Source organism: Myxocyprinus asiaticus, chromosome 28, assembly GCF_019703515.2.
Source record: "Myxocyprinus asiaticus isolate MX2 ecotype Aquarium Trade chromosome 28, UBuf_Myxa_2, whole genome shotgun sequence".
Classification (NCBI taxonomy): Eukaryota; Metazoa; Chordata; class Actinopteri; order Cypriniformes; family Catostomidae; genus Myxocyprinus; species Myxocyprinus asiaticus.
This window is the reverse complement of record NC_059371.1, coordinates 28,547,155-28,562,938: the sequence shown is the minus strand read 5'-3', so window position 1 is coordinate 28,562,938 and position 15,784 is coordinate 28,547,155. Positions and strand designations below refer to the sequence as shown.

The 15,784-nt window shown below is 36.8% G+C and overlaps 1 protein-coding gene across 5 annotated transcripts in view; it reads left to right on the top strand.

Annotated features, from left to right (window-relative positions):
• LOC127419505 (calmodulin-binding transcription activator 1-like) overlaps nt 1-15,784 on the top strand; it is a 647,690-nt gene that overhangs the window by 377,622 nt on the left and 254,284 nt on the right. For all 5 annotated transcript variants that reach the window (XM_051660945.1, XM_051660946.1, XM_051660944.1 and 2 more), the window contains one exon: nt 11,399-11,534. In XM_051660945.1, the coding sequence (XP_051516905.1) occupies nt 11,399-11,534 (136 nt within the window). The remainder of the gene's footprint in view (nt 1-11,398; nt 11,535-15,784) is intronic.

Genomic DNA, 15,784 nt, shown 5'->3' with positions numbered 1-15,784 from the left:
TACTCGGCTAGTCATTTTGACTGATGATTAAACTAAATATGTGGATGCTATTAGCTTTGGCAAATGAACATTCTCTTGAGATTCTGAATGAGCCCATGTGCAGATTGAAGGCCAAAGCTGATTATCCTCTCGGCTAACCTGGTGAGACTGAATCACAGCGAGTTGTTCTGAATAAAGGCGAGCTACATTTCCATTTTAATCTGCCACGTCTGGCCTCTGAGACACATGGCCTCCTGTCATGGTGCCTTGATAACGGAGAAGTTGGTATTTCACTGCAACATATAAATATGTATAATTCTGATAAGTATAATTGAATGGCTTATGTAAACAGAGGGTGAGAAAGAAATCTCACAGGCCGTACTCACAGTCTGTCTCGCACCCCAGAAGATTGCCGTGAATCACAGAGAAATGCATCTGTACTCTCTATCAACTGGATCAAATTGAAAAGTGGAACATTAGTAAAGTGTTTAAGTGGAAAAAAAGTAACAGCGAGTAACTTGTGCACCATGCTGATAAGTAAGGTGTGGAGACCTATGAACAATGAGCCTCACCCCAATTCCACGAGCTGTCCAGGCAATGAGATGGCCCTGAACTCTATGAAATGTCTGCCTTATTGATTCTTGCCAAAGACAAGGATCCATTTTAATATGCGTTTTTTTTTTTTTTTTTTACCTTTTGCTTTATAGGTATATGCAGGGTGTCCGTGGTCTTAGCAAAGACTAAGGTGAAGTGTACAATCCTCTTGGAGAGGTGGGACTTTCTTGCTGTGTAATGGGGCATACACAGGATTCATGCTAGTTTTCATAAAAATAGCTATACAGAGACTGACTGAATAGAACACAATGTAGATGGGTGTATCTTCAGGTATCTATACCTAGCAGTGTAGAGTTTTAGAAAATAAATTCCCTAAAACACTTTTCACACTCTCACTAGTTTATATCATTTTTGTACTAACAATGTTTTGCATTTTTAGTAATTTCTCTGAACCTACTAATTTTGCTTAATAATAATAATAATAATAATAATAATAAAACAAGTTTGATAACATTTTGTGGTGGTAATTACTGTGAAATACTGTGAAAATGGTTTTTATTTAACTTTTTTAAAGATATTAAAAATGTTAACTTACTACTGTATGTCTTAAAATGCAATGCCCATTTTGCAAGACACTGTTAACCCTATAACGCCTTGTGTATCAAATATGATACACAATGTTTGATGACTCCCGTTTCACTCTCTGTTCAAGCAGGCCTGGTTCCAGATCAAAATCACTGAGGGTGCTTCTGAAAATAGTGGGGGTGCTCTGTATAAAGTGGAGATGTATCATAATTACACATTTTTTAAATATATTAAATCATGTTTAAATGCTACTAAAACAATGTAAATAACAGTTTTTTATGTACAAAACATTTATCGTTTAGTTTATTTTATTTTTATTTTTTTCACACGATCTCTCGCTGAAAATGACAGCAAAATGCTGCGCGTGCAGATTAGGACATACTGGTTTGGACAATCATACACGTTTATAAGTTTTGATGCAGCAATTGTGTGTTCACAAACTGCAGGGATTTTTGTGTGTTTGATGGGATTCAAGGAAATCTGCTTGCCAATTTACAGTATTAGACTTACATATTCAATTGAGCAATTCAATTGTGCAGTTGTTTTGTTACATCAGCTGTTAAGTAGAACATAAAAGAGAGAAGATACAAATTTCTGCATAGTTGTATCTTTTAATCCCAGAAGTAGTAGTGCACTCATGCACTCAATGAATGATGCACAGTTTTCTGAAGTGTATTCTGATGGGACCATTCTGTGATTGCTTGAAGTTTTGCTGCTACTTTTCTATCATGCATTAGTAAAACTAATTATTAATTGTTTATTTTACCATACTTCAATGTAGTGGTAATTTAGTATTCAATTTAACATGCTTCATCAGGAGTCTGGTTTAATAGTAAAATAAAATATTCAGATTTTTATTTTTATTTTATTAAATTACTTAAATGTTGGCCACAAAGTGGACACATTTGTTTTATTCTCAGAACATTATCAATCCGTTTACACACTCATGGGTCATGATGTTGGTCTTGTCAATGGTTTATTTGGCATCCCATTCAGCACACAACTGAATAAAACAGGCTGCATGACACCGATAAATGATTACTGCCAGAGTAACATTCGCATACAGGTGTGAGGGACTTCAGCATTTTACAAATAACACAAAGAACAAACACTTTCCTCTCTCGCTTCGTTTTGCTCGCGTGTCCCCTCCGTGTGCGAATGATGCGAAGATCTATTGGGATTTTACTGAAGTTCATCACTGAAAAGGTTTGCTCGCAGACTTGGCACTAAACAGCACACACAGCATCACGAATGAACACGGAGTGACTGCATCACACTTTTCTTTGAGCATAATATTGCACTATTGAGCACTTTAAGGTTTTTTTCCGAAGAGAAGAGAGAGAGTGCATGCGCTCGCATGCATGGTTGCCAGATTGCATAAATTAAGTATGACATAAGGTGAAATATTTCCTATTTGTGCAGGTATAAATCTCTGATTGGGGTGTTACATCTATTATCTGGCAACCCTGAGCATATTAAAAGCTTATGGATGCACGATAGGTCCCAAAGCCAGATAAATGAAAGATCTAATAAAAAAACGTTGTAGAAAATAAATGAACACAGGATGGGTAAAAGTGCCTGCGTACCTCCACCATTATACATAGGAAAACAGTATGTATGAGCTAGGAATTAATTTAAACTGTCCTTATTCTACATTATTATGTAAGGAAATTTATAACAGATTTAGTCACGTTCGACAACCATTATAAGAAAGATAAATGACAAATAATTAGATTATTTGTCTGAATAAAATTCTCCACCATTAAAATCGTAATACAACATCTCGTTGTATCCGCTCACAATTTCTATTGTAAGGAATTAGCTTTAATAAGGGAATTATGATTAATTATCTTATTGGAGTAGTATTATTCTCATGGCTTATTGAAAATAATATTACACATATTTAGGTATGGCTTTGAAGTTAAATCTTTTAAAAACAGGGATGGGATTATTTATCTATCTATCTATCTATCTATCTATCTATCTATCTATCTATCTATCTATCTATCTATCTATCTATATCTATATCTATCTATCTATCTATCTATATATATATATATATATATATATATATATATATATGTGTGTGTGTATATATAGCAGTTTGCCCTGGTCTGCAATTGAGGGTGCTCTAAGGTTCGTTTGAGGGTGCTTAGCAGAACTGGGCCTGTGTTCAAGCTGAAAAGCCAAAAAACGTACAGTATGGTATACAAGTTTCACATGTTTATGGCACCATCTAGTGATATTTGTGAAAAAAGTGGTTTCAGTGTTTATATCGATCTATTTAAAATGATGGTGGACTTGCGTGAAAAATTACTCTTATGTTGGGGTAAATGACAGCTACTTTTAATTTTTTAAAAAGTGACAGTAATGATTATATTGTTACTGATATTTTAAAATGAGTATTTGCTGAAAATAAGCACCTTATGCTTAGTTAAAATTTTGTATATTATTTTATTGAAAAAGCATGATGAAATCCATTTGCATCAAATATGCTACAGCAGGCTTTTGAGGTATTCTGTATCTCTCAATTACCATTACATTACATTCATGCCCAGCACAAAACAAATCTTTGAAAATTCTGACATATACTTTTTATAAGATATATTTAAAGCGTGAACTAATATTTATGTGTATTTTCATATATGCAGCCTGATCTGTCATTATAAAGATATCACTATTTTACATTACAAGCTATTAGGATATCATCTTACCATAAGTTCTTGAGACCCAGCGAAAAAAGTTTTACAAATGTATTTGATGTGCTGAATTGAACTGTGATACATTTCAATCCATATTTATAGACCAAGGAGAGGAAGTTGTCATGGCCAAACTCTCAAACATTTGGTATCTCTGAAAAGCCCAGGGAATCCTCTGATAATACCCCAAGATTTAACACTGTAGCATGTATGGGCTAAGAAAAACTTCAATAACAAATGTCCTTTACAAAAATGAATTGCTGGGCCTCAGGAGGATAATGACCTTCAAAGCCTAATTTATCAAATATGATACTGTACATAATTTTTTTATTTATTTATTTATTTATTTATTTTTTTTTTTTTACAATTTCTTTTTATAGTTTGTCTAATGGTGCTAAAAACAGTTTAATGTCAAAAAATTTGAATTTTATGACAATTGGTTCATATGTCAGGCTTTACAGAGTTAAAAACAAAATGTATGATGTATGCCTACTGTATCTGTTTCATATGTACATACACCTACAATTACAAAAGCAGACACAGCTTGTGTGCATGTTAATATTTAAAAAACAGGACAGAATATAGCTCTGATAGTGTGTGTGTGTGTGTGTGTGTGTGTGTGTGTGTGTGTGTGTGTGTGTGTGTGTGTGTGTGTGGGTTTGGGTGGTTTACGAGGACATTTTTTTTAGGTTTTTGCTATAAATGTGGTTTATGAGGACATTTCTAGTGTCCCCATAATTCAAATGGCTTTAAAAAAACATACTAAACTATGTTTTATTGAAAATGTAAAAATGCAGAAAGTTTTTTTTTTTTTTTTTTTTTTGTGAGGGTTAGGTTTAGGGGTAGGGTTAGGGGATAGAATCTATAGTTTGTACAGTATAAAAATCATTATGTCTATGGAAAGTCCACATAATGATAGCTGCACCAACATGAGTGTGTGTGTGTGTGTGTGTGTGTGTGTGTGTGTGTGTGTGTGTGTGTGTGTGTGTGTGTGTGTGTGTGTGTGTGTGTGTGAAATGTGATGTGGTTGAAATCAGATTAGGTTATTGTAACACTTAATGTCTATAGAGAGTTTCCTCCAAAGTCTTCTTTTCCACTTTCTGTCATTGTGTCTCAGACTCAATCCCACAGCAGGCATCACAGCTAGCAGATTAATGACTTAAACAGTGTAGACATGGTCCCAGACTCACAGAGAGAATGAATGTGTTGCAGCAGGAAGTCTTTCAGAATGACATTCAGACAGAAGAGACCAGTGAGTTGAATGGAGGCTGCATCAGAGGATGAGTGCTCCTAGAAGATGACATGATAGAATGGGAAACAAAGAGATAGGAGATGGGATTAGAAGCAGAATTAATTAGCGTTAAGGTCAACAGATGACAAATTGTTTTTTGTTTTTTTTTGTTGTTGTTTGTTTTTTAATAAAAAGGAGGATTGAAAGAGAGATGGACAAACAGACATAGCAACTACCCCTGGCACTTGACAGATTGGTCGAGGGAGGAGGAGAAAGGTTTGTGGATGACACTTTTTGACTGGCATCTCTAATTAAAAGGTGCTGTCAGGGGCCACAGTGCGGGGAGAGAGGGGGCCCCATCAGCTCCCAAGACTCGTCCCCAGAAATGATTGATGAGCAATTGCAAGATAAACAAGACGCCCCATGAGCTGAGCTGCAAACTGATGTATGCAGTATTTATGCAGTAAATAAATCTGAGCCAGGAAGAAATTATAAAATAAACAAGACAGTGCAGGCAGACAATAACTTGCCATTTCCAGAGAGGCATGGCTGTTTTGGTACATGGGGAGTTTCAAGGTTTATTCTAAAACCTTGTGAGTCGACTCCTATCTACATATATAGCTGCCTTATATGGCGGCTTCCTAACTGACATGAAACCTCGTAATTGACCTTTCCTAAGCCCCGCTTTAAAAGCGCTTCTAACCAATCCTGTCTTAGCAACTGTTGCCCTGCCGCCATTACTCTGACACGTGTTTGCCATTTTCCAATTAGAGCCTATGGAAGTGATGTGTTTGAAAATTTTTAAACAGGGTTTTATCAAGAAAAAAATAAAAAAAATAAAAAAATGTATACACGTTGTTGCCGTGTCATTTGTAATAGTGGCATGAGTTACCCAGAGAGGATACATGCTGTGTTTTTCTTCTTTTATTTATTTATTTATTTATTTTAATAATTTTTAAATAAATCTGAAGAATATGTAATGTCAGTGTCAGTCCTCATTCCCAAATGAACCTATAACATCTGCAATGACACCTATATTTTCTCCAAGGTAAATTAAAGTGAATAACTGAACGTTAGTTCATATATGCATTTATTCAAGCAATAGTAAAAGTGATAGTAAATAAACAGTTCACAACATCAAAATGAGTGTGTTATGAGCCGTTATAAACATATCTGTTCACTTACGCTAATGTTATTAGATGTGTAATCACTAATAGTTTTTCTCTTTTCAAGTGACTGTAATAATCATTTGCCTTGATTCTGATTCACAGTCTCCAGTTTTTAATCAAATTACTGTGTAATTTAACCATTTCTTTTACAAAAGACTTAATATAAATATGTATTACAATATCACTCTTCATACCAGCCCATGTAAAAATGTTATCCATTCCGTTTATGAGAATATTTTGACAAAAACTGCTCCATCCACAACAATCTCCCATTCTTTCCAATGGGGAGTTCTGCAGAGTTGTCAAAGCGTGGAACCGTAACTAAGTGGGGCGGAGCTTAGTGAAGAGCCAGTTGACCGATTTGGACACTCTATCTACATAGGCAGCAACTCACATGTAATGCAAATACCGCTCCTAACGCAAAGCACATGGGAGTTTATCCACTTTTTTCCTGAACGTGGATGTGTTCCACGATTCGACTGTTTTCAGTTTCCTGTCTCCAGTGTTTTCACTCACATCTGCGTATAGTCTTAACGGGTAATGTAATGTTTAAGTTGTTACATTTGTAAAAAAAATTCAAAAAACATGTTGCTCTGTTGTGTCAGTGCTTCACAGAGTTTTTTGACAGTTGCCTCACCTGAGTGTGTAGATGACATGAAGAAATGATCTGAGGTTATGTTGATATCATTAACTACCTTGAGTTGTTATGACACCAAAAAACTGCACAAGTTGAGAATGAAATAAAAATTTTACTCCAACAAACACTTAAATGGTTGTTGTTCTCTGTCTGGATCACTTGTCTCAGTAGATTTTGCATTGTGTCTCAAGACCACAAACAGAAAACAGGCAATTAGAATCATCATGGCACCACCCAGTAGTTGTGGATATGTAATTTAGTCCAATACAGGTGAATATACACAGATTTCAATATGCTAAGGCACAAATATTGATAGCACACACACATTTTGGGTAAAATAATGACTTTTATTTTAAAATAATATTCAGGGTTTAATACAAGTCAAGCTCAATCAACAGCATTTGTGGCATAATGTTAGTTACCACAAAGAAAATATTTATTTTCTTAAAAAACAAAAAAAGCAAAAATCAAGGTTATAGTGAGGCAGTTTCAATGGAAGTGAATGAGAACAGTTATTCAGTGGGGTTCAGTGGCAGAAATGTGAAGCTTATATTTTTATAAAGGCACCTACATTAATTGTTCTGTTAACACTTTTGTATTATTTGAGCTGTAAATTTATTTAAATCATAATTTGATCATTTTAGGGTTTATGACATTACAGTATGTCATCATGGCAACAAAGTTACTTTTCAGTATTGAGTACTTTTTTAAAAGTATTGTGCTTTCAATTTCCATACTTTTTCCAATTTATAACATTTTCATCTTTGGATGAACTATCCCTTTAAAATCCTCTAAAGTCTCTAGGTCTCTAGGTTTTAGAACAGAGCTTGAGTGTGAGTGTTTATGTGAGAGAAAGTTTGAAGAGAAAGAGGTGAAGTATACTATGTTTGCTGGGGTAGAGTGATGGCTGGCTAACAGACGTTAACAACAGCTGGTTTCATAGCTGAGACTTTGCTGAAGCGTCTCAACTCCCACACTACCTAACTCTCACACAACAAAACTGCAGCCTCCTGGGACCCAAACAGACTCTGCCATCCATAGATGCACCGTAATGTGTGTGCTGTTGCCTTTTACCAAGTGTGTATGCCCTTATAGGCTCTGTATGTATGCAACTGTGTGGCTGAGAACTGTGCACGTGCATTTGTTTGTGAGTTTGTGTACTTGCAATACATTCCCAACCGGCAATTACTGGGTGGTGGGAACATGTGTATTGTCATAAAGAGAGGCAAGTTGAGAGCTCTTCAAATACATACACAGTATCATTATCAACCAGAGGGCAGTGGAATGGTAAAGTGAGGATGAATTATGAATGAAATGTTGAAGATGTTCTTCCGCATGTTTTCCCCACAGGACCGTACTCCAGCACTTTTTTGCGTGTGCGATGGCGATGTTAAGGCACTCATTGGACTAAATAAAATTTATACCAGTCAGAATCAGTTTCAGAGCTTTTTTTTTTTTAATTGGAAAACAAAGCTAAGTGTTCATAATTATACTGTGTATGTGCCTGCAATAAGCATCAATATTGCTATATTGCCCATACATAAGGTTAGGGATTTGAACGAGTCAATAACCCAAAGTATTAAAATTAGCAGGGTTTGTGCTACAGACATAAATGATACCTCAAGTTGTGTTGTGTTTTAAGAGCGGTGTGCGACTTCTTTTGTGAGTGAGTGGTCAGATTTGAAACAATGAAATTTACTGGGGCCACACCATAAACGTTAAAATCAGGGACTAAAAACAATTCAAGGAACGAAAATCGAAAACTAACAAAATTATCAGCAGAACGCAACGGTTTTCGGTTACGTTCTGCTAAAAATGTTGTTCTTTTTCGGTTTTCATTCCTTGAATTGAAAAGTGAGTGAAAACTGAATATTTTAATGCTGGAAACCGGTTATAACCGGTTAATTTTGTTCTGATATTTTTTTTTTTTTTTTTTATTATTAAGCCAAAGGGCGTATCACAGTACAAAAAAATTAAGCATGTGCTTTGATTCAGAAGGAAACTGCGGCGTGCCTAATTGACCGTTGTGGATGTAGCATTCTGTGAATGAAGACCTTTTTAACAATTATGTATAAATACTGCATACAGTATACAGTATACGTGCACAGTTAATCCAGATACAAGGAAAACATTATTAGAGGTAAAAAGTATATTTCTCAGTTGTTTCCAAGTCTTCACTGAATTACTGTTAGATATGATGAATTAATACAGATTTGATGCTGCAGGTTTTGACTCAGATACTGCTGGGTTTTGAAGCAGAACTGTAATTAAAATTATACTTAATTGTTCATAAACTGTATGCTTGTTATGATTTCTATGCCGATAATTCCACCACACAGGGAAATTTTTTTTTGCTTATTTTCACTTATTTTGGTGAGGCAAGTGGCTGATTTTGGGCTTGTTTTTTCAGACCATGTTGCTTGTTTCTCTTGTGAGATCTGGCTACACTGCAATTGGTATTTCACCCACCCCTTAGCACAAGTACAGTCATTTTAAATAGAACGTTATTATTTGTTCTTTTATTTTGTTTGTTTATAAAGGAGGCTGTGGAACTTCTGAACTGGAACAAAAAAATACTGTTTTTGCTCAGAATGAACCAAAATGAAGAACATTTTGTTTTAAGTCCCTGGTTAAAATACACACTGTTTAAAAATTTTAGCTACAAGGTGTAAACAATATTCACATTATTTTAGTAATAAAATCCCTTTTCTGTGTAAAGTTATATCCAGTTTTACATTGCCATGATGATGTAAACTCTAAAACAGTTGTAAAAATGTTGATTAAAAAAACGTTACTGCTCAAACAATACACAAGTTTTAACAGAAGTATGAATGTAAGTGCTTTTATAAAATTATAAGCTTCACATTTCTGCATTTAAACCCTCTAAAAAATGGCCCCATTCCTTCCATTGTTGGTGCCTCACTGTAACCTCGATGTTTTTTTTTTTTTTTTTTTTTTTTTTTTGTCTTTTCTTTCTTTCTTTTTTTTTTTTTAAAGAAAAGGAGCAACGAGTCGAAATAAATTGTTTTGGTAATCAACATTATGCAACAAATGCTGTCGATTAAGCTTAACTTTGAACCTGGAATAATCCTATTATATATATATATATATTTTTTTTTTTTTTTTTTTTTACTTTTGAGGTTTTTGGAAATAAGAAATGCAATTCTTATTGGATTAACCTCCTTCAGCAGCCTGTCCTCAAACGATAAAATCATTTCAGATTTTAACAGAACATAGTCTTGTTTAATTAATTATTTAAATAATAAATAAAAAATAAAAATAATAATTAATTACCACTAATTACAACACTCTCACAAAAACTGAGTGTCTTTATTTAATTACACATTGCAATATCAGTAACCATCCACAAAATACTCTGAATTCTTGGCTCATTTCAAGTTGACATGAAGAAATTAATGACTTTTTTGATTAAAAAAGAATGGGCTGCTAAAGTCATTAATTTGATAGAAAGTGCTAAATGTTTTGCAGTGTAGATTCAACAGAACCGACTCATAAGAGTCATTTGTTCAGGAATCAGGCTTCACTAGCCGCACTGTATGTTTTGCCCTGCTGATTTAGTAGAGGTGTTGCAGTGAATTTTAGCATGTCATCTGCGAAAGAATGCACATTCAAGAAACATTAACCTGGGCCTGGGTAGCTCAGTGGTAAAATACGCTGGCTACCACCCCTGGAGTTCACTAGTACGCTAGTTCGAATGCTGAGTGACTCCATCCAGGTCTCCTAAGCAACCAAATTGGCCCGGTTGCTAGGGAGGGTAGAGTCACATGGGGTATCCTCCTCGTAGTTGCTATAATGTGGTTAGTTCTCGGTGGGGCGCGTGGTGAGTTGAGCATGGTTGCTGCGGTGGATGGCGTGAAGCCTCCACACGTGCTTTGTCTCCGTGGCAATGCACTCAACAAGCCACGTGATAAGATGCGCGGATTGACGGTCTCAGATGCGGAGGCAACTGGGATTCGTCCTCCACCACCCAGACTGAGGTGAATCACTACGCGACCACGAGGACTTAAAAAGCACATTGGGAATTGGGCATTCCAAATTGGAAAAAAAATAAAAAATCATTAACCTAACATGTTAATGGAAGACATTAAACATCCAGTTCTCAACCACTTCTGAAAAAGAACCAGTTCTTGGTTCCCAACCTTGACATTGACCAGCACCAAACTAAGATACTGGTCTAAGCTGGTCTTTTTATCAGGGCTGGGAACCACCTAAAACATCAAGTTTTGCAGAGGCAAGCAACACTAAAAGTCTAGTTTATTATTAAGGTTGCTTTTTTAACTCTGCATGACCACAACTTGGATGAACATAGAGTGTGAGGCATCAGAGTCACTGGTGCATCACTGCTTCTCTCATTGCCTCTTCTGCCTTCTTTGTACTTCTACAGAATGAGTCCCAAAGCACTAAACATTTCTTTTTCTCCCCCACCCCACCCCACCCCATTCCATCCCTAACCCAACCCAACCCCATCTCCTCTCTTCCGTCCTCCTGCTCTCTTTACATTTTCCCTCACGTCTAAAACTAGGCCACAGAATGGGTCGATGATCCTGTACAATAGGAAGAAGGTGAAGTACAGAAAGGACGGCTACTGCTGGAAAAAAAGGAAAGATGGGAAGACCACGCGGGAGGATCACATGAAGCTCAAAGTACAGGGAGTGGAGGTGAGACCATGCGTTTGCACCATAGCACTCACAAACACATTGACTCTCTTTGAAATTTTGAGATAGTTCACCCCCAAAATTAAATTCTTTCATCATTTACTTACCCCTATGTTGTTCCAAACCTGTATGACCTTCTTCTGTGTAGCACAAAAGGCATAATGTTAGGGGCTGACAGCCTCAATCACCATTGAGTGGTTGTGACAGAGGCTGTGACTGAGTTCTGCCTAAAAACTCCTTTTGTAGGCCACAGAAGAAAGTCGTACCGATTTGGAACAAAATCAGTGTGAGTAAATAATGACTGAATTTTCATTTTTTAGAGAACCATCTCTTTAAGAAGAGAAGTACCCTCACTTGGACATGAACACTGTATTTTTACACCAGCCTTTTTTGTCACACATGCACAGCGGTTTCGAATATCTTCATTTCTAGTCCACATCGAGGAGGAAAAAATACACCTCAGCAGCCCGAGTTTTGTTTTCCCTTGACAGCAAACAAAATGGAAGCAATTGTTTGTACCTTATTAAGCTCAGGATGTTTGCTCTGCTCCAGAGTGCCGGCATTAATCTTCCCCCATGCTGGGTACCGCTGCTATCACAGGTAGACTGCAGGGTCCTTTTCTGCATTTCCGTGCCCTGGCATGGCCCCGCTGTGTATGTGTGTGAGCTCTCTTTGAGTTATCTCCACTCATACATACACACCAAACAGCATGGGTGCTGGATCCAGAGTTTTTCTCCTTTGTTTTTGAGGGTTGTGCTAAATTTTTTTGGTGTACCCTGGATAGCTAAGCTTCTTGTCATGATCATGTGATATTGTGCTGAACCTACAGGACCATGCACTTTACACAGCATACAAACACATTTAGTTTCAGATTACACATTACAGTCAAGACCTGATTTTGGTCATAACTAAGTTTTAAAAGAATATGTAGTTGCTGCATAGGCCTCTGCAAAGAAAAATTAATTAATTAATTAATAAAAATTAGGATATCACCAACTGTCCCCAAAGGGAGGTCATGTCAGATTTAGAGAAATTCTGGGGACAAATTTGTCCCAAAAGTATAGCTGAGTCAGCCCACACCCACACACACAAAAGATATGATACACTTGCCAAGACATGCATTTGTCTTTTTTTTGCTCTTCATTGCGCTCTCATTAGACAGTGAACAGACCTTGCTTAATAACCACATCTCTGCCAATCATTTTTTGGCAGGACATTTTCTCACAGCAGCTGTTTCAGATGAAATTTTGAGTTTCTACAGATTATCTATTATATTCACCAACTTAACCACTTGAAGAAAAAGTTCTCCCAAAACTGAAAATTCTCTCATCATTTACTCACCCTTGTGTCATTTCAAACTTATACAGTATAACTTGCTCTCTTCTGTGGAACACAAAATAAATGTTAGGCAGAATGTTTATGCTGCCCTTTTACATACGATGAAAGTGAATAGAAATGGATGCTGTCCAACAATGCCCCAAAAGCACCCGAAAAGTACCATAAAGTAATCCATTTTGCTTGTTTGTCTTCTGCTGCTGTACAATTATTTTGTGTGATGAACAGACCGAAATGTCTTATTTGTTGAAAATCTTTTTGAAATCCCCCTTGCCATAGCTCAGATATCTCATTCTCACTTTTGTATATTCAAACTTGCGGTGACAACATTTTCATTTGGCATCATTCGTACAACCAGCTTTTTTCTAATGGAACAATTATGACACAAATGAGATTTGAGAGCTGTGGAGGGGAAGAATTCAGTCTTGCTTTGGGGGACTTTGAATCTTATGACTACTTTTATGGTGCTTTTTGGAGCTTGACAGCTTCGATCACTGTCTGATTTCATTAAATGGAAAGGAATGTTTAGATATTCCACAAATTTTCTCCGTGATGAAAGTCATATGGGTTTGAAACAATATGAGGGTGAGAAAATTGTCATTTTTTTTGGTTGACTAACACTATAAGAACATTTACAGTGGTAAAACTTTCTCAATACAGCAACCAGAGTTCTGTAAAGTTTGATATATGTGTGAGAAATACTGCTAGTTTTCCTCATAGCCGGTTGTCCATATATAATGCTGTGTCATCTCAGTGATGTCCTCTGCCCCTCATACACACTCAGATCAGCTTAAAGATTTTGCTTGAGCTAAGGTAACACAGAGTTGAGCTCACTCACTGAGCTGGAGAAACACTTAAATACTTTGGTGAGTCAAACAAACCTCTCTCTCTCTCTCCCACGCTCTCCCTCTGTTCCTTTATATCTCTCAGCCAGTACCGTCTGCTGTCATCTGGCAGCCTTATCCTCTAACATCCCTCCATATGTTTTTTCTGTGGCTTACAGTGGGCTAATTTCAGAAGGGTGGCAAGACAGCTTTGGGTGCTATGGTGGACTCAGCAAAAATGAGCATGTCTGGAAAGCAGAGAGAGAGAGAGAGAGAGAGAGAGAGAGAGAGAGAGAGATAGAGAAGCAGTGTGGAACACTTCCTAGCTCACAGCAGGCTTAAGAAATCCCACTTTAAGCTTGAACTATGTCCATGAAGACACTACAGTCAAATTACTGTGTCACCATAGGTGGAGCATAATGAGGGCTGAGATCAGATGGCTACAGCAGCGAATGGACTCTGGCAGTCCTGTGTTTTTGTCCTCCTGCTATGAGTAACAACATAATAGGGGAGCGGCCACTCAGTACGTCCTCCTGACTGAGCGAGGAGCGATCAATCAGAGCTGTGCTTTTCAGGATAATAACCTTGCCCTATCAGTCTGCCTTAGACCTGTTTCCTGCAAATGCAAATAAATGACGTGACCTTCACCTTCAGAACAGTTTCACCCAAAGCTTTTTCTCACGGACTAAGGAGGGGTGTGTAAAGGAGAGGTGTCATATTGTCTGGGCTATGTGTAAGGTTGTCGGTGCGTGTGTGTTTGAGGGGTGGTAAAATTTTGTCTCCCAGCATCACTTCTCTGGTTGCATTTGAGTTCATGTGAGGTTGCATGTGAGTTCACAGATACCCTGTTTTCATTAACATGGCTAGAGTTGGTGCCCAAAGAAAAGGTAGCTCTGGGCAATAGAAACTGCATTTACACCAGAGCCTTAAACCTAGTAGTCCCAAACCTGCAACCACAAATGCCAGTGACCAGGAGGCCAATTATTTATATATAAATATTACATGTTATTATATTATATATATATATATTATACAGTATATAACTATTACAAGCAGATTATACTTTATTTCCAATCAATCTGTAATTTTTTCCAAATTGTGCAAAAAGCCATAAGGCCATAAAATTAGCCCTAGCAAGATAAAACAGTAGGACATTTAAATAAGACAACTAAATCAGACAGAAGTAAACAACAACGGACAGTCAGGACTGCTGAGAGGATTACTGGTGCCACCCTGCCCACCCTCCAAAATTGTATGTCTCCAGAGTGAAGAAAAGTGCAGGTAGAATCACTCTGGACCCCACACACCCTGCCCATTCCCTCTTTGAACTGTAGCCCTCTGGTCGGTGCAACAGAGCACTGAGTGCCAGAACATCCAGGCACAAGAGCAGTTTTTACCCTCAGGCCATTTTCCACATGAACAATTAAACTGCCTTCAGGACTCCTCCATAGTGCAATAATGTAAATAAATATCTCATGTGCATATGTAAATTCACATATTTAATACAGTAACTGTAAATACCCCTACCTTGCACATACATTACCACTTGCACATGTACATACGCCATTCTGTTATATGTCTTTTTATCTGTATGTCTATTTATACTCTTACCTTGTTTTATATTCTGTCTCACTGTAATTCTCCTATCACCAAAAAATATTCCTTGTATACGTGAGAACACTTGGCAATAAAGCTCATTCTGATTCTGATTCTGATTTCATTCCAAAAACAATTAAAAAGGTCATTTCCATCACTGTCATTTCCACCACAGAATTCTATTCAACACAATACAAAATTTGATATGTATTGGAAATGACACTGTGGTGTGACTTTTCATGACTTTCAGAAAAAATTACATAAATCGTCTGTGGTGCATGTACACACTGTACACTGTTACATCAGCTGTAAAAGTGCCCTAAGTTGAAGAAACACTCAATTACACACTTCATTTTTAAGTAACTTCTGACCAGTACATCAAAGCCCTGTGAAGGCATAAAGATACTGAATTAAATTATTTGTATGTTAAAATTCATTCTCAAAGCCAGGAGTAAGCCTTGAACATAGAAGATGTCACATTGTCTGTTTGTGGGATGG